The following is a 23,043-nucleotide window of genomic DNA, read 5'->3' on the forward strand; positions in this document are numbered from 1 at the left end:
CCGGGTTTTTGAAACTTGGGGAACTCCTATGCCCTTATTTCTTACCATCCTTTTGCAAAAACTAGCATTCAGCAGATTCTACTCCATAAAATGCTGATGTACAGGGATTTGGCCTTTGTGGTATTAGAAGCCAGGGCAAGGACTAGGTGATATCTTGTACCTAATGTTTGCAGGCTGGTGATTTTGTAGAGACGAGGGGGAAGGAGGGGACCAGGGTGCGTGGACGGTGCTGCAGAGCCTCATGCATTTATGGAGGTAGTTCTCAAGCCCCATCCCTATTGGATGAAAACACTGTATCAGAGATGCAGTAATATTGTTTTTGAAAATACACCAACACTGTATTGGAGGTCTGGTAGCACTGTATTGAAGATTTAGTAACATTGTACCAGATACATGGTAACATTCTGCTACTAATGGCCATAGCACTCAGGCCACACAGAGAAGCAGAAACACAACTTCTCTTCCACTCGATATATATATTTTGTTATTTTGAGAGGTAGAGAAGGTGTTCCCTGTAGAAACGTTTGCTTGGATTTGGTAGAACATCGCGTGCCCTCTGCAATGTGTACTTCCCTAGGGGTGAGACAGGTGTACGCAACAACCAGGGGAGAACTCGCTTCGACTGGCTTCTCTGTAAGAGAAGAGGCTGTGCCAACCCACGTGCTCGGCAGGAGAGAAAGTGCTGTGGTGACATACCTGCCAGCACAGACTATTTAAGGAACAAAAAGCATTTAAGGAAGAAAAAGTTTTAAGTAATTTCCTAAGTAAGAAAGGTATCTTCCTATTTTGTTTGGCTTTAAAAAATTGTTAGTGATGTTGAACTTTGTTTCATCTTTATTCTGTCCCTTGTGTATCATTTGTGGAAAGTTGTGCTTTTAGAAATGTTGTCTTCTTGCTCAGCCAGCCTGCATCCTGAAATCATTTAAGTACTCACCTGTGCTCCATGTCACTCACGTTCAATGGTCTCGTTTTTACTGTGAACATTGAGTCCGTGTAGGTTTGATTCTTGGTGTGTCGTGTAAGGAGAAGCGCAAACTTGATATTTCCTCCACCATTTCTCTGGTCACTCGTCGTTTCTGTTGACCATTTAGAAAACGGAACTGGCCCTTTTGACATCATGGCCCAAGCTGCACGTTGGGAGCCTTATAGCTGGAAACGAGCTTGCTGGGAGGGGTCCCTAATCTGACTTACTTTATTGTGATGCCGGCTGCTCCGTCTAACATGGAACCTTCACTGTCCCTCGTGTTACCTTCACCTCTGGGTGAGTCGATCTTCTGGATCAACTCGGGAGCCCAGTTCTGAGAAATGACTAGAAATGTCCTCCAACTGCCTTAGGGTTATAGCTGCAATTTATGGAAGAGAGGGCTTGAGGCCGTGGCTCACCGAGGCCAGGAGGCCTGGGGGCTGTGGTGCGCAGGATCCAGCCCCTGGCAGACCTCCTGCTTCTGGCTGAGAAAGTCCCTCGGACCACCCCTTTTCCCGCAGCACCTTCTCCTCACCTAGGCCTGGCTCCTCAGCTCTTGCTGGTCTTCCTGCCCCTTCGCCCTCCCCCCCCACCCCCAACGCCCGTCCCCTCTGCACCCAGCCCCGTCCACCATGGAGTCTGGAGCCCAGCACTCGCAGCTGCAGGGGAGGTGGCTGTCCGGCCCTGGTGGTCCTGGGCGGGGAGCGTGGGCCAGGCCCCTGGCGTGGGCATCCTCCTGAGCCGCGGCGTCTCACCCGCAGGTTTGGACGGCATTTCGAGTCCCCGCTGCTCTGGCAGAGCATCGTCATGATCGTCACCATGTTGCTGATGCTGAAGCTGTGCACCGAAGTCCGCGTGGCCAACGAGCTCAACGTCAAACGCCGTTTCTTTTCAGGTGGGTGATCGGCAACTTTGGTTTAAAGCCACCGAAACAGCAAAACTTGTCTGAAGGTGGAATGAGAGCCCCTTCCGCTCAGCATCGTCCCAGCGGCTTGTCTCCCCGCATGGCACTGTCACTGATGGTGTTTGCAGGATGGGACGTGACTTTCACGTTATAATGTGAAACGATCCAAGATGATCGTTTCTTCCCTCGAGGGTGGGCGAGCTATTACCTGGTCCTGATGTTTTACTCTTCGCTGGGATCTCGCTGCCTGCGGAGCCTGGATCGGACAGAGGCCCGGTCAGCTGGGCTCCTCTCTGCCTGGACCAGGTCAGGAGGACATTTGTGAGAAGGCCGTTTTATCTCCGACTTTCTGTGAGGCTTGTACGTAAAACCTTCCCCACGGCCAAGTGCACTGGGGTCTTCGCACATGCCTTGTTAAAATGCCCCCCAGCCAGGATTTTGTGGTGCAGGTGGATCACCACCCGGGTGCACGTGCCTGGGCAGCACGGACTGCAGGCGCAGCCCACGCCGCCGCTGGACTCTTTGGCTCTTGGAGCGAAGACTCTCTTCCTGTTTCTGCCTTTTCCTTTGGAGAAGTGCCTTCTGGGCTGGCTGCCTTGTTTGAACATCAGCCTTACTTCTGGTTTTCTTCTAATCACTAGAAGTGTGACAGCTCTCACTTTGTGTGGGATGTCCGTGGACTCGGGGTCTTGCTCGTGTTTTTGTTCCTGGTGGTCATCTTTCCCTGTGAGTGGTTCCTCCCCTGGTGTAGCCCCTATTTTTTTTTAATGTATTTTTATTGATTTCAGGGAGGAAGGGAGAGGGAGAGAGAGAGAGAAACATCACTGATGAGAGAGAATCACTGATCGGCTGCCTCCTGCACGCCCCCTGCTGGGGATCGAGCCCAAAACCCAGGCATGTGCCCTGACTGGGAGTCAAACCATGACCTCCTGGTTCCTAGGTCGATGTCCAACCACTGAGCCACACCGGCCAGGCTGGCATGTTTTGTGCTCTCTCCCCATTGATGCCATTCTCTCTTCTGCAGATCTGTCCACATCCCCCTGTTGTAACTCGGTAAGTCACCCCAGAACCTGTGTAGCTGACTGTGTAGCTGGTCTTGCCTAGGAAGCAGGGCTCAGTGAACAGGGCCATTATGAGGAGAAGCACTGGGCCCTAAATCTCTCTTGGACAAGAGCTTTCTGCTCCCACGGCTCCTGCCCCTTCTCTCTGTGATCTGTGTCCCTTGGAACCTCATCTTTCCGTGGGCATGACCTCCTGGCCGGCCGCAGAGGGGCAGTGTGGGGGTATCTCAGGGCAGCCTAGCCTCACATAGGTGGGAGGAGAGGCCGTGTGTGCCCAGGCTGTACGCCTCTGCCTCTGGCTCTGAAACCTGAGAGCAGGTCTGTGACCTGTTTGAAGTTGTGTGATAGGTAGGATGCCAGATGTAGCAGGTGTGGGTGCCTCCAGGCCTTGTGGCCTTTGAGCTTGGACATTTGTGTGACCTTGCTGACATGCAGGCGTGCCTCCTCAGCTGTGCACGCTCCCCCCTTCCCTGGGGCTTTGCCAGCAGGTCTTCACGTTGGTGCAGGAGAGGGCAGCGGGCACCGTGAGCAGGACGCTGTGACCCAGGGGACTTCCCTTAGAAGGCTTCTTGATGAGTGGAGGGATGGTGGCCATCTGATCACTTCTCTTGATTTCCAGTGTTCTATGTAGGTTCTTCCAAAAGGGATATTTCTGTTCTGTTAACTGGGCTTGAGTTAAAACAGTGAATCTCAGGGGTAGGGCTGGAGTCTGACTTGTAACACATGACCTCTGGTGAGCAGATGGGAACCTGGGAGGTGTCTCCTCCTGTGGCAAAGGTCTTTGCAGATGTGGTTAAGGTGGGGCCTCGAGGGGGCTTGTCTGAATTGTCATTTGGGCCCGATGGCGTCACAGGAGAGGAAAGGGGAAGACCTGGTGGAGATGGACGGACAGATGGACGATGGAGGACTTGACCCTTGCTGGCTGTGAAAGTGGGGGAGGGACGTGCTTTCGATGGGAACGGCCTTCACTTACAGCAAGGACAGCAGCCCAGTCTTCCAGCCACTTGTTGAATTTTGCCAACAAGTTGAATGAGTGGAACCGAGTTTTCAGGAATCTGCATTTTGGGCAGAGCGTGGCAGGGATGGCCCTGACATTCATTCATATTCTCTCTCTCTCTCTCTCTCTCTCTCTCTCTCATTAACTCCTTGCTCACAGGTCTGGGTGGGTGCTGGCTGTCAGCTGGGACCTCAGTGGGCTCTCTGCTGGACCACCCACACGTGGCCTCTTCACGTAGCCTGGGTGTGCACACAATATGGCCCAGGTTTCAAGTGGCGTGTTGGAGAGAACTGGGTAGATACTGTGTCTTTTTAAAGATCTAGTCTTGGAAATCATACAGCTTCCCTCTGCAGGGGTGTGGCCACCCCCCCCCCCCGACAATTGGGGACATGGACAGACACCCCTCCTGGTGGGGAGCAGTGAGGACGGAGGAGACTGTGGGCCTGGTCTGGAGGGGGTTCGGGGCAGATATGTGGAAGGACAGCATTGTTGAAAACATTTCTAACGTTGGTCTCCTCCAGTCTGTCCCACACAAAGAGGTTTTTCTAAAACACAGATCTGATCATGTCGCTTTCCAGCCACGAAACCTCAGGTAGCTTGATGCTGCGCAGGGAGGGGTCCGATGTGGGCTGAGCCTCTTCCCACCCTGAACCCCCACGTGCCCCTCACAGTCCTGCCCTGCTGCGCCCTGTTGTTCAGCACGTGCAGAGCTCTGCTGGGCTTGGGCTGATCTGGCCTGGACATGGGAAGGGAAAAGGCTGTTTGCATCCGAACTGCACGGGAGCTAAGTTGAGTTCTCACCTGTACCCACCCCACTCCTCACCCTCCCCTCTCCCTTTCAATGGTGAACTTGGTTTAAATAATAATAAAAAAAAAATAGAAGAAAAGCTGAAAAAAATCCACGTGACTCTGGGTCGTCAGAGCCCAGAAGATCCAGGGGGCGGTGCTGGGGAGGGAGGCAGGGGAGGTGTGGGGCCGCAGCCTGTGTGGTGCTGTGAAACCCTCCACCGCTGTCCCCAGTCCTGGCAGCTGGGCTGGTATTTGCTTTTAGCTGTTCACTTGCCAATTTCCATTTTTAGGTGAGTCCACTGCCTGGGGCAGATGACACAACCTTTGATCCACCTCTGCTTTGTGATCAAGTGACTCACTGGAGTCCTACTCTTCTGTCTCACCACCTCCCACCTGCAGGGACCCACCTGCAGGGACCCACCTGCTGCCTCTGCCCCGCGGTGTCTTCCAGGGTCTTGGGGGGCTGTCCCGGGCAGTGAGTCGGGAGGTCTAGGGAGGGGGGCTGTTGGCAGGGGAGGGGCAGGAGCTGGGTGCCTCCGACTGGAAGGAATCATCACCCCTCTGTCAGAAGCTGCTGGGCTGGTCGCCTTGGTGGGATGTAACAGTGTCTTCCTGCTTCTCCCCGGCAAGTGTTGAACCAACTCTTGGGGAGTGTCTCCTGAAAACAGCTTTCTCAGGCAGCCCTCTCGGTGGCGCTGTGATCCTGGGCCTGTGTGGCCGCCTCCTGCACGCGGCTGAGTGTCTAGGGAGCAGAAGCAGAATCTGGTGATGGCAGACGCCACCTCCCACCTTAGCAGTCAAATGAGAATGGGCGACTTTTCATTTTTGGCCCCAAATTCCCTCCCCCTATTCCAAGCACTTATTTGGAAAGAGGGAGGGTAGGTTCAGAGAAAAATAGCCCAAAGGTAGATTTCCTGATGCACAGACACCCAAATCTATGGTGTTCCTGTCCCAGCGGTTTTAAAAGAGAGAAGTGCAAAGAGGGCCCGAGACACAGCTGCTTATCTGCGTTAAACCCGTCTGTTTTGTCTCTCCTTCCTTTCTGTTTCTCTCTCTCTTTTTAAATGTAGCTGCAGATAATAAGGACGAGGAAGTCAAAGTGCCCCCCAGGCGGTCATATCTGGGTATGTACCCCCTTGCATGAGGCCGCTCACTCCCGTGTTTCATCTCATGGCAGCTTTGTCCCTCTCTGTCATGTCTGTCATCTGTGTTTGCATCCTGACCATGCATGTGACTCATTTTACCAAGTGTGGCCACGACTCCCGTAAACTAACCAGCTCATAGCTGCTGTTTTCAAGCATGAAGCAGTTCCTAGAAGCCTGCTGCTTTCTGTGTGTGGGTCTGTGAGAGAGAGAGAGAAGGAAGGAAAGAAGGAAAGAAAGAAAGAAAAAAAGAAATGATCTGGAATTCTTTTGTTAAATTTATTCTAAGTATTTTATTATTTTTGATGCCATGGTAAATGGATTTGTTTTCTTCACTTCACTTTGGACTGTTCATTGCTACTTTGTAGAAAATAAAGTTGATTTTTGCATATTGATCTTGTGTCCTACAGCTTTGATGAAATCATCTGCAAATAGTTTTACTTCTTCTTTTCCAATCTGAGTGCTTTTTATTTATCTTTCTTGCTTAGTTACCCTGTAGAAGTGATCTGGGTGGATGCCCTTGTCTTGTTCCTGATCTTAGTGACAAGGCGTTTAGCCTTTTCCATTGAGCATGATGGATTTCACATAGATGCCTTTTATTAGGTTAAGTAAGCACCTTCTATTCTGAGTTTGTTGAGTGTTTTTATCATAAAAGGATGTTGAAGTTTGTTAAATGCTTTTCTGTGTCTGTTGAGACGACCATGTGGTTTTTGTCCTTTATTCCATTATTATACTACTAGTGCCTCAGTGCACGGATTCGTGCAGATTGAAAGGAAGTTAATTAGAAGATGGCCGGCGGGGTGGGACTCGGTGAGACTGGCCGGACACGCCCTGGAGCCACCCACCTGCAGTCCCTTCCTGCCGGCCGCACCTGGGGCAGCACCGTAGCTCAAAGGGCGTCTGTGGAGTGAGGGGGGTCCCTCCTGCAGGTGGGGTCCCTCGGCCTGGTCTGTGGGGATTGGACCGAAACCGGCTTTCTGATATCCCCCAAGGGGTTCTGGATTGCGAGAGGGCAGTTTTTGGGTGATGCACCCCAGAATCAGGCTCCCTCCTCTCTGGTTCCAGTGTGCGTCACCTAAGAACCACATTTGCCAAGTTACTGCAGCTTGGCAGCTCCTGCGTTGAGCATCTGCCTCCTGGTGGTCATTGCACATCATAGCTACTGGTCGGACAGTTGCTTAGCCTTTTATATATATGTTAGAGGCCCAGTGCATGAAATTCATGCACTTGGGGGGGGGGGGAGCGGTCCCTCAGGCAGGTCTGTGCCCTCTTGCAGTCTGGGATCCCTCTTGCAGTCTGGGACCCCTCGCTCCTTACTGCCCGCCTGCTCGCAGTCTGGGACCCCTCGCTCCTTACTGCCCGCCTGCTCGCTGCTCCTTAGTGCTGCCCTGGAGGCAGGAGAGGTTCCCACCACCGCCGCTGCGCTCCCCAGCCATGAGCCCGGCTTCTGGCTGAGTGGCCCTCCCCCTGTTGGAGCACACTGACCACCAGGGGGCAGCTCCTTCATTGAGTGTCTGCCCCCTGGTGGTCAGTGCATGTCATAGCGACCTGTTGTTCTGCCAGTCAGTCATTTTGCATATTAGGCTTTTATTATATAGGATATAGATATTATAGTGATTATTTTTATATGTTGTACCAACCTGGCATTTTTGGGATAAATTCCATCAGATCAAGATGTATAATCTTTTAAAAAAAATTCCTAGATTCTGTTTGCTAGCAATATGTTGAGGATTTCTGTGTCCATGTTCATGAGAGATACTGATCTTTTTTCCTTGTGATGACTTTGGGTTTAGTATCAGGATAGAACTGGTCTTATACAATAAGTGGGGAATGGGAACTGTTCCCTCTGCTTCTATTTTTTTTGAAGTTTGTGAAGGATCGGTATCAATTCTTTATTAAAAATTTTTAATTGAAATATGACATACAACATTGTGTAAATTTAAGGTGTACATGTAATTTTATACATTTATGTGTCCTGTTATGCTTGCCATCGTAGCAATAATTAGTACCTCTATCACATTACATAACTGTTTATTTTTAATGATTGGAATAATTCATTTTAGTTTATAAGTAAGTTTATGATTATAATGCAGTATTGCTGTCTGTGTTTACTGTACTATACAGTGTATCTTCAGGGCTTATTAATTGCTCACTGCAAGTTTATCAGTTCTTTAAATGTTTGGTGGGATTCCCCAGGGAAGCCATCTGGGTCTGGGCTTCTCTTTGTGGGAAGTGTTTAAAATACTAAGGCAATCTCTTTATTTATGATACGTCTATTCAGTTTTTTAGTTTCTTCCCCAGTTAGTTTTAATAGGTTTTTTTTTTGTCCATTTAACCTAAGTTATCTTACCTGTTGGATTACAATTGTTCTTAGTGCTCCCTTGCAATTCTTTTTATTTCTGTGATGTTGGTGCTGATGTTCATTGTTGACGTTAGTAATTTGAATCTCCTCTCTCTCTCTCTCTGTTTTCTTTTGGTCATTCTAGCTACATGCTTGTCAATTTTACTGATTTTTTTCAAAGAACCAACGTTGGTGGTGGTGATTTTCTCGGTTGGTTTTCTGTTCTGACTCCATGCTGATGACATCCAAATACTTAGTGCCTGTTTCTTAAAAGCGGGGACTGCACTCTGTAGCCACACTGAATGTCCCACCAGAGCAGCCGGCACGGCGCCGCTGTGGCCCCAGCAGGTTCATGGCTTCTCCTTAGGAAAGGGTCCCGTCAGACCTGCCCTTGTACTTCCTCATTTACAAATCCTGGATTTCCAGATGACCTGGGCAGAGCTCTGGGCTGGCCGGTCGGCGCCTCATTAACGCTGGACAACACTGCCCAGTGGAGATGCAGTGCCAGCCAGGAAGCCAGCCATGTGCGTGGTTTCCAGGCAGCACCTTAGAAAAGTGAAAAGAAACTGGTGAATTACCGTTAATCTGCTTTTTACCAAAATACTTTCACGTGATCCTGTAACCACTCTAACAATTATTAACAGGATATTTTCGGTCTTTTCCGCATCAAGCCTTTGAGGTCAGGGGCGTGTTCTGCCCTCAGAGCACGTGTGCCCAGCAGCCTCGTCAGCACTCAGTGCCCTCGCGGGTCAGCGCCCTGCGCTCTGCTCGCCGAGTCCGCCAGGGGAGGCAGGCGGCTGTCAGAGGCGCGTCTGAACTGGGCCTGGGGTTTGCACACACGAGATGTTTCCCTTGGTTCCAGGTGGGGACTTCCCCTGGCTGTCACTTTGGAAGGTGATTGTTCAGGTTCCCAGGATCCCGGATGTTTAGTTAATTTCCGCAGCTGTGGTGACCCTTTGCCAAGACCCTCCAGTGCCCTCTTGCTTCCATCCTGAACTGCCTAACTAGGAGGTTCACCTGTCTGTCCCTGTGGGTTTGAGCATACAGACAGTGGGAATGTGGGAGTCCTTGCTGCTGCCGTGGGCCCGGGACGGGTGGCTTACTTGGGGTCTGCAGTCCTGGCCACCAGGACTGAGGTGTGACGCGGCCTCCTCCTTAACCAGCCTGGGCTCCCTCTGTCCCATCACTCTGGGCTTCCCGGTCCCTCTTCCCTGCCGTGCCTTCCGTGCGGATTCCCCAGAGAAGTGGACTTGGATTATTTTTGCTGCTCCCACCTCACCACCTGGAATTCCCCGTGGTTTTTATCGGGGTCGGCAGGTAGCTCCCACAGGTGGCGGCGTGGCAGGTGTGTGTAGGTTCAGGGTGGGTGTGGGCTCCCCTCTGTGAGGGTCCAGGCACTCAGGACTGACTGGAGTTCTTCTTCCTCCGCATCTTCAGACTGACAGATGAGACTCGGGGCAAGTTCCGGGAGGCGGGCTGGCTCACACTGGCACGGGGCCCTGCTTATCTCGTGTCGCAGGTATGAGCGTCACAGCTGCCACAGGAGGCGTGGGGTCATGGGGCAGTGATGGGAGGCCCTCCTGGAGCCAGTGCCTGTCCTCCTCCCTGGGTGTGACCCTGATTAAGAGAGAGCTGCCGGCCACGTGGTTACCAGCTGGCCTGCCCTAATGATTGGTCCCAATCCTGAGAGGCGACTCGGAGCCGTGGAGCCTGGTGTGGGAGTCCCTCTCTGGTGGCCTTTTCAGGGCAGCCCTCAGCACTCGCAGCTTCCCCCTAGTTTCCAGGCACCTGGGGGCCTGCTGGGCTGGGAGGGCACAGGGGCTCTGGGTCCACAGGCAGCTTCTGTGAGAGAGGGGGCGGCTGTGGGGGCCTGAGCCCTCTGCACTCTCAGCGCCTATAGGGGCACGTGGGGTCTTGTGAGAGCAGGGACACCCGAGGGGGTTCTTGCTGCGAAAGTGGGGCACGTGGAGGCCCCACTGTCTGCAGCGGGTTTCTGTCGTTGCCACGGCCACTGAGAGCTGCCACTGTGGGACAGGCACGCCTTTTCTGTCGGTGACCAGGGTTGGACCACTGGAGGGATGTCATTCTTTGAGCTGGAAAGACTTCGCCTGAACTGATGGGGACAGGCCACACGGGGGTGCTGGTGGGCTGCCTGGTCTGGAGCCCAGCGGTTGCATAACCTGTGTCATCAGTGGGTTTAAATCCTGAAGCTGTAATGAGGATGAGCCACCGGAAACCACCTGGGAGACCAGGAGCTCCTGTGGACGGGGTTTTCTTCTGCCCCTGTGGCCGGGGCTCTGTCGCTCCTGTCAGCTTGGGGTGCATGTCGAGCAGAGACACGCTGGCCCTCAGTTAACCAGTACTGACACCCAGCTGCTGTTCTGAGGGACGGGCTTTGTGCTGTGTTGTCCTTCCTGCCCCTTACACAGCGTCTGGGGGCCCCTCGGTCTGCAGGGGTCACACTACTGCCTGGGGACCCAGCACCTGTCTGTGTGGCCCCTTCAGAGGGGCTGAGGTGTGTGGGCAGGGATTGCTGTTGAGGGCTGTGCGAGGGTCCCGACCTCCATCTGAATTATGTGACAACACAGCCTCCACAGGGCCCCTGGGGGCGGGGCGGGCGCTGCCATCCTGAGGCTCAGGGAGGTCCCACGGCTGGGCGAGGCACCGTACACGGTCCTCTCATCCTTGGATCTGCAGGGGCACTGCATCAGGATTCAGGTTCAAATCCTGTGTGTCCCTTCTGGCCAGTGGCTCTGCTTCAGTGTCCCCCACATTTGGGTTGTTGGGGTTCCAGGTGCTGACATAGGAGCCCTCTGGAGAGGGGGCGCGCACCTGCAGATGGGCCTCCCAGATTGGAGAGAGACACCGATGGCTCAGCTAGAGGGGCGGGGCCAGGGGCTCAGGAAGGAATGGTCCCCAGATGTGCCCCTTTCCCACCCCATCCTGGGTCTCGGCCCCCAAGGGGCATCAGACACGGCCAGCCCTGCCACGCGGCCTCGTCCATTTAGAGAGGTGCTCAGCGATGATCTCAGATTGCATCCGGGGGTGTGGGGGGCCTATTGCCTGACCTTGAGGCCCCCACTCTCCCTCTGTTAAAGGAGGAATGAGAGGCTAGGTGTGAGCGGCCTGCCCGATGCCGGTACGGGGTCCGAGCCCGTGAAGGGCCGGCCATGGACCCAGGAGCCGGATGTCTCATCCCCAGACCACCTGTTCACTGTGGGCTGCCGTGTGGGGCTGGTTTTGAGGGACATGGCTGTCCTTTTGGGGATGGTCAGAGTAGATGCCCCCATGAGCCCTGGCCCAGGGGTCAGCTCTGCCAGCTGCACTGTCATCAGGATGAGTGTCTGAGCTTCTGAGGGGACCTCTTCCTTCATCGGGATGGAACGGTCTCTAATTCCGGAGCCCTTTGGTGTGGAAAATAGCTCTGCGCTTTCGAGGTCCCAGCTGCTGGGTAGTGACAAATGTGTCCCTGAGAACCTTCTCCATCGAGACCTCCTCGTCCTGCTGGGGGCGTGGGGGGGGGGCAGCAGGCGTCCTCAGACATGGGGTCCCAGGTGGCCCGAGGTCATCCTGAGGAAGAACAGATGCCTTTTGGAGGCAGGTGAAGGGGGTGCCTTCAGCGAGGGGTCCCTGCCCTGGAGGCGAGTATCCAGAAGGAAAGCTGTTCTCTCATGCGTAGAAATGGCCCAGGCTGGTGTGGCTTGGAGCGTGTGGTTTATGGCGGACGTGGGTTCCACGTGTTTGTGATGCAGTTAGTGGTGAGACAACTTGGGTGTTGTTGGCTCCGTTTCTCCTGTTTCCCGGCTGAGTGCCTCCTGGGACACATGGTACAGCTTAGACGCCCTCTTCCAGCTCTTCCTAGCTTCCGGGACGGCCAGTCCTGGCACCTCATGTCCTCGCCCACCCGTGCAGCCCTTGCTGGGCCTTTTTGCTGGTGAGGTGCCCTGGCTCCAGACTGCAAACCAAAGGGCCGGGTCAGGCTTGGGCACATCACACCCCTCCACTGCCCTGACTGTCCCTGAAGCTGCCTCTGTCCCCAGGACCTGCCACAGCCCATCAACTAAATGTAATTTTTGATTTCTGTGAGTTCTTCCACATTTGGTTTCTGCAGGACACATTTGTCGAGCAAATGGTAATATTCTATCAACTCAGGATGTAGTGATAATAATATATCTTTGCAGGACCTTTATTATGGGCTGGACACTTTATAGGATTCAGAAGATTAACTACTTTAATCATTAAAACAACCTGAATTGCTCGGCAACATTATTCCTCTTCTACATCTAAAGAAATGGAGACACACGATTAATCTAAAGTTGTGGAGGGGAAGAGCGGGTATTCTAACCCAGGAAAGAGATTCCAGAGGTTCTGGAGTGATCCTGCACTATCTGAGTATCAGTACTATTTTAGGATGAGTTTCAGGTTTAGCATCCTTTATGCTGAGTTAATATCTGTATGAAGTCTTCCTCAGAAGTTCCTTGGTTGAGAGCAATTGGATCCTCATAGCTCACATTCATCTTCCTCATGGTGATCTTTTATTTTTAATATACTTTTATTGATTTCAGAAAGGAAGAGAGAGGGAGAGAGGGATAGGAACACCAATGACGAGAGAGAACCATTGATTAGCTACCTCCTGCAAGTCCCACACTGGGGATTGTGCCCCCAACCCAGGCATGTGCCCTGACTGGGAATTGAACCTGTGACCTTCTGGTTCATAGGTCGATGCTCAATCACTGAGCCACGCCGGCGGGGCCTCATGGTGATCTTGACCTCCTCACCTAGTTCACATCTTGCTGGTCACACTGACCTTCATCTCCTCATTCATTTCACATCCTTCTCCTCACACTGACCTTGACCTGAAGTCTGGTTCACGTCTCTCTCCCTCTAGACTTTGACCCTCACCACTTCTGGCACTGGAGCAGCTTTGCGGACTACCTGCAGTGTGTCCTGGCCTTCACGGGCATCGCAGGCTACATCACATACCTGTCCATCGACTCAGCCCTGTTCGTGGAGACCCTGGGCTTCCTGGCCGTGCTGACCGAGGCCATGCTGGGCGTGCCGCAGCTGTACCGCAACCACCGCTACCAGTCCACGGAGGGCATGAGGTGGGTGGGCACGTGTCACTGTTGCTGTCCCCGTTGGCACCAGGTGCACATACGTTCGGTAAAAGTCAAATGGGTACAAATCTGGCTGCTTTGTGTTCAGTTACATTTGTGAAACAGCCAGTTAGAGAGCAGTTTAGGTTTAAACACATTGATCCACTGACCTCTTGATGCGTGAGCATTGTGCTTGGGTGCGACAGGTGAGAAGCTGAGACCCTCCCCTGAGCAGGAAACAGGTGACGGGATCGGAGAGCTGCTCCTCCTGCATTGTTGAGCCTGAAGCTTCGGAGTGGGAGGGAGGGCTGAGTGTGGAATAGGGATGAGGGCAGCAGACTCTGCTCACAGTAGCAGAGGTGTGCGGCCATTGGTGGGGTGTGTCATGAGATGCACTCTCAGGATCCAAGTCCAGACCATGTATTAAATTTACACCAAAGTATTTCATTTGCTTTTGAGCAACTGTAATTGGTATTACATTTTAAATTTCATTTCCCATTTGCTTGCTAGTGTATAGAAATGCAGTTAATTTGTATGTTTCTCTTGTATCATTCACCTTGCTGAACTCATTATTTTATGTATGTACTAGAGGCCCAGTGCACGAATTCGTGCACCAGTGGGGTCCCTCAACCTGACCTGCGGGATCAGGCCAAAACCGGCTCTCCGACATCCCCCGAGGTGTCCCAGATTGCAAAAGGGCGCAGGCCAGGCCGAGAGACCCCACTGGTGCATGATTGGGGCCGGGGAGGGATGCAGGAGGTTTTTCCAGCTGAGGAGGGACTGTGGGAGGGCTCCAGGGAGTGTCCGGCCTGTCTCGCTCAGTCTTGATTGGCCAGACCCCAGCAGCAAGCTTGGTTGGCCAGACCCCAGCAGCAAGCTAATCTCCCTATCCCCTGGTGGTCAGTGCATGTCATAGCTACTGGTCTACTGGTCGACTGTCTGCCCCTGGTGGTCAGTGCACATCATAGCAAGCGATTGAGCGGCCTTAGCATATCATTAGCATATTATGCTTTGATTGGTTGAACAGCTGACCAGACACTTAGCATATTAGGCTTTTATTATATAGGATGTATGTATATATGTATTTATTTATATCCTCACCCAAGGACATGCTTATAATGCTTGTTTTTAGAGAGAGAGGAAGTGGGAGAGGGAGAGAGAAACATAGCGATGTGAGAGAGAAATATTCATCGATTGCCTCCCATATATGCCCTGACTGGGTATTGAACCCACCACCTAGGTATGTGACCTGACTGGGAATAGAACCCACAATCTTTTGGTGTATGGGATGATGCTTCAACCAACTGAGCCATCCAGGCAGGGCTGAACTCATTATTTTTAGGAGTTTTCTTATAGATTTTCTATGTAAACAATCTATATATATATATATATAAAAGGCTAAGTGACTGGCTGATTGGCCGACCTGCTGGTAGCTATGTCGCACACTGACCACGATGCTCAACTCAGGAGCTGCCAAGTGACAGCAACTTTGCAGAGTAACCTCTTGCACTCTGGGACCCCTCGGGGGATGTCAGAGAGCTGATCCCCACAGGCCAGGCTGAGGGACCCCACCTGCCAGAGGGACCCCAGTCACTCCACAGATTCTCTTCGAGCCCTGGCACCGCCCCAGATGCGGCCGGCTGGGGAAGGACCACGGGAGGTTGGCTCCAGGGCATGTCTGGCTTGTCTCACCCAGTCCCACCCTGCTGGCCACCTTCTAATTAGTTTCTTTCAATGTGCATGAATCCGTGCACCGGGCCTCTAGTTATATATAAATGGGGATGGTTTTATATCTACCTTTCTGGTCTGTGTGCTTTTTATTTCCTTTTCTTGCCTTCTTGCACTAACTAGAATATCCAGCACTGTGTTTAACAAGAGCAGTGATAGTGGGTGAGGTGTTTTTCCCAATCATAAGGAGAAAGCATTCAGTATTTCACCATTAGGTATAATGTTAGATGCAGAAAGTTCTCTAGTCCTGTTTTTCTGCAAGTTTTTATATTAAATGAGTGTTGAGTTTTGTCAAATGCCTTTTCTGCATTGATTCATATGATCATGTGATTTTTCTTCTGTAGCCTATCATAATTATATTGATGATTTTCAAATATTGAGCTAGCCTTGCATCCCTTGAATAAAGTTCCCTTAGTCACGATGTACAAACAAAATAAATAAATAAATAAATTGCTAATTTCTACTTGCTGATACTTCAAGGATTTTTGTGTCTGCATTCATGAGGGATATTGGCCTGTAGTTTTTCTTTTTCTGGTACTTTTTTGGCTTTGGTATTAAGAGAACACTGTCTTCATAAAATGAATTGGCATGTCTTCTATTTTCTGGGAGAAATAGTGCAAAATTGATGTTAATCTTTTTAAGCATGTACTAGAATTCTCCGATGAAATCATCAGGACCTGGATATTTCTTGTTGGGGAGGGTTTAAATTATGGATTCAATTTCTTTAAGAGTTATAGGTTTATTCAAATGATCTATTTCATATTGGGTGAGCTGTGGTAGTTTAGACTTGTTGAGGAATTGGTACATTTAGTCCATGAGGTCAAATTTAAGTATGTAGAGTTGGTCATAATATTCCCTTCTTGTCTTCTTGATGTTGCAGATATGCCCTCTGTTCCATTACTGGTAATTTATAGAGGTTGGCAAACGTAGGTTTATAGTTATTAACATGTGGAACACAGACTTTATCCTCATATTATTATTTATTAATTATTGTATTATTTACTTGTATTTTTTGTAAATCTACTTCTGCCCACCCCTATATATAACTGTCTTTCTAGAAGTTTGTCAATTTTATTGATCTTTTCAAAGAATCAGCTCTTTGTTTTGTTGACTTTTCTGTTTTACATTGCACGGATATTTGCTCTTATCTTAATTTATTAATATAAGACTTTCTTTTTCCTAATGTAAGCATTTAATGCTATATATACCCTCAGTACTGCTTTAGCTGTGCCTCACAAACTTTGATGTTTTATTTTTATTTTCACCATTCATAACTATGTATAACTATGCATATGTTTATTTCAAGACTTTCCCTTTGATCTTTAGATTCTTTAGAAGTGTGTTGTAAAATATCCATATGGTTAGAGGTTTTTTTGTCTTTCCATTATTTATTTCTAATTTTATTCTATTATGTTTAGAGAACACACTCTGTATGATTATAATTCTCTTAAATTTATTTTTAATTTTAAAAAATATTTTTATTGATTTCAGAGAAGAAGGGAGAGGGAGAGAGAGAGAAACATCAGTGATTCTCTATCATTGATTGGCTGCCTCCTGAATGCTCCCTACTGGGGATCAAGCCTGCAACCCAGGCATGTGCCCTGACAGGGAATCAAACCGTGACCTCCTGGTTCATAGGTCAATGCTCAACCACTGAGCCACGCTAGCTGGGCTGTTCGCTAAATATTTATTAGATTATTTGTGTTGATGTTGTTAAGTTCTGATTGCTGCTTTCCTGCCTAGTTTTTCTATCACTTGTTGAGAGAGGGATGTTGAAGTCTCCAACTATAATTGTGGATTTGTCTATTTTTAGTTTTAGTTCTAGTATTTGGTTCACCTTCTAATTAATGAAATTTCTGGGAACTGGCTCACTTGGTCTTGCTGCACTGCCCTTGAACCCTGGAGCCACTGCCTGGGAAATGGAACAGGTCTCCTGGGGCGGGGCCCTGTCTGCCTTACCTCTCTGCCCCCAGGCGTATATCTTTATTCCTCCTTGACACATAATAGGCCAGGTGAGTGGGGATGCTCTACACATGTGTGTGGTTGAGGGTGTGCACACACACACACTACATGTACACACACAGCCCAGTCAGCAGCCCAATAAAGAGGAGGGCTGGAATAATTAGAGTTCAACAAAAGCCCTGGAACTCTTTAAAAATTATTGAGATATAACTCACCATACAATTTAAAGTGTATAATTTAATGGATTTTAGTATTTTCACAGAGTTGTGCAGCCATCCCCACAGTCTAATTTTAGGACATTTCCATCACCCCAGGAAGAAATATTGTATCCATTAGGAATCAAGCCTCATTTGCTCCCAAACCTCCCTCCCCCAGCCTAGGCCACCATGATCTGTCTGTGTAGGTTCATCTGTTCCAGACACTTCATATGATCAGAATCACAGAGCTTGGTCTTTGTGTCTGCGTCCCCCCATTTGCGTAATGACGCCCATGTGCGATGTTTCAGTGCTGCATTCCATTCTGAGGTTGAGTAATATTCCCCTGCATGGACGGACCACACTGTGCTTGTCCATCTCCAGTGATGGACTTCTGGGTTGTGTCCACCTGTTGACTGTTGTGAATAATGCTTCTGTGAGCATTCGTGTACACGTTTTTGTGTGGACAAACGTCTTCCTTTCTCTTGGGATACACCCCGGACTGGGACTGCTGGGTCCCATGGTAACTCTGTGTAACAGTCATTCGAGGATCTGCCAGACTGTTTTCCACAGTGGCTGTACCGTCTGACATCCCCGCCAGCTCAGCTGTGGGTGGGGTTCTGGTCTCTCCCCACCTTCACAACCTCATTCCCACTCACGTTTCATTCTGGCCGTCCCAGTGCCTGGGGCGCATTGTGGTTATGCATTTTTCATTTGCATTTCCCCAACGACTAAGGACGCCGAGAGCCTTTTCATGTGATTATTGGACATTTATGCGACTTTGGAGAAAGGTCTATTCAGATCCTTTGCCTGTTTTAAAAGTTGGCCCTTTGTCTTTTTATTATTGAGTCATAGAGTTCCTTAGATTTTTCTGGATACTAGAACCTTGTCAGATACACGATTTGCAGATACTTTCTCTCATCCTGAAGATCATCTTTGCACTTTCTTGACGTTTTCCTTTGCAGCACCAAAGGTTTCAATCCAAGAGCCCACTGTGTAACCCAGGGTCACTAAAACCTCCTTTGGGACATGTGTTGGGCGGATTTTCAATTTTGGGAGAGCTCTTGATGGGTGGCAAGGAGCGGAAGGCCGAGGCCCCTGGGAGGTGGGCATGAGCCGAAGGCGCCTGTGAGGAAGCTGGGACAGGTGCAGGCGTCTGGCTTTCATCTCCTGGGCACTGGTCTGGGAGGCGCTATCTTGGCTGCTGGACAGGCCATGGATGAGGCGAGAGGTATTTTAAGAATAGTGATCTGGCAGCCCAGTTGAGGAGGCAAAATGGGGGTCAAGAATGAGGTCATGGGAGCAGGGATTAAAATGGTGGGTGGGGGAGGGGAGGGTCAGGTGCAGGATCCAGCAGCTGGAGTTGGGGACATTAGACAAGAGAGTCCAGCTCCCAGGTCACCAGCCTGAGCTGGGAAAACAGCCTGGGCCCGGAAGGTGACAGTTCCCCCTCCCACGCACACTGGCCCCCTCTGCAAGGTTCTCTGTGCTTGGGGTGGGCTTCCCGCACTGTCGGAACCTGCGGTGGCTGAATTTCCTCCCTGGAGGGGGCTTCCTTGGGTGGAACTCCCATGCCCAGGACAAGGCCAAACACAACCGCTTGCAGTGGCCAGATCTGGACTTAGTGCCCATTAGGACATCCTTGGTATACTGAGCAGTGAGAGCAGAGCCTCTGAGGCTTGCCCATCCATCCATCCATCCATCCATCCATCCATCCATCCATCCATCCATCCATCCATCCACACTATCACTGAGGGCAGGGGTTACATAACGCCCGCGTCAGAAAGAGCAGAATTCATGGCTTGGTGAAAGTCCCTGCTGAACAGATTCTCAGGGACCCCGGCAGGAGGAACTTCGTTAATATTTGACTGGCTGCTGTGCCCCTGTCCTTCCTGAGCCCTCGCGTGGGCAGCTGGTCGAGGGGCCTCTGCAAGGCGTTGGGTTCCTGTCCCCACGCAGTGGCTGACTGAGGGCTGAGGCCAGGTGAGGCGTCTGGGCAGCTAAAAATGTCCCTGTGTGTCAGACAGAGCGCAGCCCCAGCGATGACCTCACGTCTGCACTTGCCTGGGTGAGGAGTGCACCTGTGCGTTCAGGGCCCAGAGGCACCACCCGGCACCAGGCAGGCAGCCCCAGGACAGTGACAGGTGGTCCTGGGACCCCTCCAGCTTTGTGCGCTGCCCCCTCTACCCCTCCTGCCCCTCCAGAAGCACTAGCTGTGTACCGCCAGGCATGTCGCTAAACCTGTCTGTGCCTCAGTTTCCTCTGTGAAAAGGGAGCCATGTAGCCCACCTCGTCTTGTTCAGGGCAGTGCTCGGCCTGTACGCGTGAGGGTGCCGATGGGTGGCTGCCTTTTTCCTGGGAGCCTCAGTTCTAGTTGTTGAGCAACCCCGGCCCCTGTCAGGGCTGGCTCAGGTCACAGCATGCCCCCTTTCTGGCCCCTGACTGTCTGACCAGGGCTGCGGCTGGTGGCTCCTAGGAGCTGAGAGCCCAGCACTTGCTTCCATTTGCATTTGTGGGGTGAGCTCCCGCCCCTCCCCGATGGTGCCCCAGCATGTGAGTGGCCCCAGTGTGAGCCCAACTTCGCCCAACTTCGGGAAAAGAATTACAAGCCAGAGTTAGTTGGAGACCTAAGGAGAGATAAATGCAGATGTGTCTTTGTACTGATGTTTGCAGAACACACTTCCCATAAAACTGAGCATGCTACCTGTGCACGCAGCAGTCAGCACACCTGCAGATTGCGAAGTGGTGTAGCGGAGTGTCGGAGTCGATAAGCGGGGGGGGGGTGTGTTTCTGTGGAGGAAAGTCCAGCATTAACGGTTTGCAGTGGGGACTGGGTGCTGTGCTCTTGTCCTCTACTTTGATTTCAGTGTGGACAAAGCAGATGTGAAGGGTGGGGTGCTGTGCAGGTTCCTCCTAGGGTGTCTGACACTGCACCTTTGGGATCATTCCATCCATGTACTTCCTGCCACAGCTATGGACCAGGTGCTGGCCGGGGGCTCCATGGGCCAGGGTAGAGGAGCTCCAGGTGAGAGGGCCGCCCCCCCTCCCCCCCAGCCAGGCTCCTCCTGCAGCTCACAGGGCACAGCCAGGTGGGAGCCACGACCTCTGATGCCAGTTCTGTGGGTCCCTGTGGCTGAGGGCCGCTCTCCTGAAGTTCTTGGGTGCTGCTGCCCCTGGAGCAGGTGGTGGTCTTCCCTCCCTCGTCTCCCCATCCCTCCCTTGTCTCCAGCCAGGAAGGACAGACCTTTGTGAGATTGTAGGCCTGCCCTGTGCCGGCCCCGTCCCTGCCCAGAGGTTGAGGGTCCTCTAGCTCAGTGATTCCCAAAGTGGGCACTACCGCCCCCTGGTGGGCGCTGCAGCCATCCAGGGGGGCGGTGATGGCCACAGGTGCATTTGTTTTAACTTTTTTTGAATTACCTTTCTATTCTGAGTTCAATAAATAGTTTCATAATTTCAAACTTCAATGTTTCTAATTTACACCTTTCTTTACTATATTTTACGAAAAAGGTAGAAACATTAATACATATATCTTTCTGTTTAATTGCTATTAAAATTTAAAAAAAATTAATTTCCAGGGGGCGCTGAGTAATATTTTTTCTGGAAAGGGGGTGGTAGGCCAAATAAGTTTGGGAACCACTGCTCTAGCTGAAGGGTCTTCTGTCCTTGTGCCCACACACACAGTGACCTCACAGCGAGGGTGGGAGGGCTGGGAGGGACAGGCTGGGGCCCGGGTGCCCCTGACCCTGGCTGGCCCCCTGACCCTGGCTTGTGTCTCCACAGCATCAAGATGGTGCTCATGTGGACAAGTGGTGACACCTTCAAGATGGCATACTTCCTGCTGAACGGTGCCCCCCTGCAGTTCTCCGTGTGCGGCCTGCTGCAGGTGATGGTGGACCTGGCCATCCTGGCGCAGGCCTACGCATTCTCCCGCCACCCCCCGAAGCCCACCCCCCACGCAGTGCACTCCACCAGTGCCAAGGCCCTCTGAGGCAGCCAGGAGGACAAAGACATATGACCGCCGGCTGCAGGCACCGCTGGCCACCTGTCGTCCTGCGTGGGCCCCTGGGACGGTGGACAGGTGGGGCCGAGTGCCATGTCTGCACTCACTCGCTGGAGAACGGCCTCACCCTACGGGCGGGGCTGTGGATGTTTTCAAGGTGATGGAAAAGCAGGTCTCGCTCTCACTTGCTCTCAGGGCACCTGCGGAACCTGGGAGACGCTCACAAACCTGGGAGACGGCGGAGCAGGCCTCTGCAGGCCAGGTCATGGGGAGGCTTCTCTGTGTCTCAGCCTGGACGTGTCCTGTCAACCCGGGCCCGGGGTGCAGAATGAGAAGCAGCATTAGGAGCGCTTGGGGCCCAGCACCTCAGGCCCATAGTCAGAACAGCTGAGGATGGACGTCCTGCTGGACGGCATGCGGTGGGGGCACCTTGTACCAGGATGGGCCGGGCACAGAGCATGTGGCCCGGATCTTGTGTCCACGTGGAAGGGAAGCCACACCAACACACATGACCTATGTCCTGGTCTATCTGGCTGGAGTGGCCTTGCCTGGGCACCTTCAGTGCGGCCTCCTCGTAGGTACTCAGGACTCAGCCCTTGCCTGGGCTCGGTAGGGGGTCCAGAGGCCTTGTTGTTACACTGGCCTCCTCCCACTGGGGGCGAGGGGACAAGCCCATGTCCGTGCCAGTTGGGCACTGGCCAGAGCAAGCTCAGGGGTGTCGGAACCAGAGTCTGGAGTTCTCTCCATGAGTCCTATAGGGCATGGCAGGGTGCGAGCGCCCATGTGGGCCAAGCAGGCTGCATGTGGCTTTTTTCCCCTTTTCCTGGGACATGCGCACATGTGCAGCACAGCCTGTGATGTTCATCTTCCAGGACGGGGACACGCTGAGCAGCCCCACCCCCCACACAATGAGCTGATGGGCCTGAAGTGACCTTCCAGGGTGGTGGGGTGGCCTGGCATGGGCATCCCTGCCCGCCGTCTCCCGTCCGCATGGCTCTCCATGTTCGCTGCGTGTGGCGGTGGTGAGGTCACTGGTCTGACACTAGTCCCCACATTTGTTCCCCTTTCAGTATTACACGAGCATCTCAGCCAGGCTAGCCCTGCACCAGCTCCCAGGCTCCCAAAGGCCAAGTGTTCCAGATGCTCCCGTGTGGCTCCCACAGGCACTGTTTTCCCTTCTGCTGGGTGGAGGGGTGGCTCTCTGTGCATTAGCAGCACTGTCTGTGGCTGGTGCCAAAGCTCTTGAGGTGTCTGCGGTGGCCGGTGAGAAGCGTTTGAAGCTGTTTCCTCTTCCCGAGTTTTCCTCAAAAACTCCTGAATGTTTGAGGATTCTGCTTAGTTCTTTGGCCTGTAAGATGCTTTAAAACACTTATTTTTTAAAAATGAAGGGAGATGTCTGTAGCAGTAGATGCCTCTAAATTAAAATATCAATGACTGTACTGCTGACCGAATGTGCCATGTGTGGGGACGCTCAGGGTTCAGTCTATACAGCGACTTTAAATCAATAAACTGCTCGAGGACCAAGCATGGCCTCGTGAATGGAGTCCGTGTGGGGCCCAAGGCACGTGAATAATTGGTCCTGTGTTCTTATTTCACCTCTGGGGTCTCCAGGGGAGGTCCAGCCCTAAGCACTGGCCTCTGCCCAGAAGTGTCCATGTTTCCTGGGCTGGACTGACATCCGTCCCAGGGCCCAGTGCAGGCCCCTATCCTGTGGGACAGGCTCCCCTGGAACAGACCAGCCTCAAGGACAATGACTCGCAGGATCCAGGGTAGATGCCTGACTAGGGAGGTGGGCATGTCTGGCTGTGCACACAGGTGAGGCAACAGGTGTGGGGCCAGGTGTCGAATCCACCTGGTCACCCTGG

The 23,043-nt window shown here is 52.0% G+C and overlaps 1 protein-coding gene across 4 annotated transcripts in view; it reads left to right on the forward strand.

The window, feature by feature from the left end:
- The window catches only part of PQLC1 (PQ loop repeat containing 1), a 25,795-nt gene extending 3,047 nt beyond the window's left edge, over positions 1–22,748 (forward strand). For 2 of the 4 annotated variants that reach the window (XM_023761141.1, XM_006097402.3), the window contains 4 exons: positions 1,726–1,859; positions 5,786–5,839; positions 13,087–13,303; positions 20,959–22,748. In XM_023761141.1, coding sequence (XP_023616909.1) covers positions 1,726–1,859; positions 5,786–5,839; positions 13,087–13,303; positions 20,959–21,166 — 613 coding nt within the window. In that variant the 3' untranslated portion in view covers positions 21,167–22,748. The remainder of the gene's footprint in view (positions 1–1,725; positions 1,860–5,785; positions 5,840–13,086; positions 13,304–20,958) is intronic. The other 2 variants (XM_006097403.3, XM_006097404.3) reach the window with 2 other exon arrangements.
- Positions 22,749–23,043: the final 295 nt, after the last annotated feature.

This window comes from Myotis lucifugus, unplaced genomic scaffold (genome assembly GCF_000147115.1).
Source record: "Myotis lucifugus unplaced genomic scaffold, Myoluc2.0 scaffold_200, whole genome shotgun sequence".
NCBI classification, from domain to species: Eukaryota; Metazoa; Chordata; class Mammalia; order Chiroptera; family Vespertilionidae; genus Myotis; species Myotis lucifugus.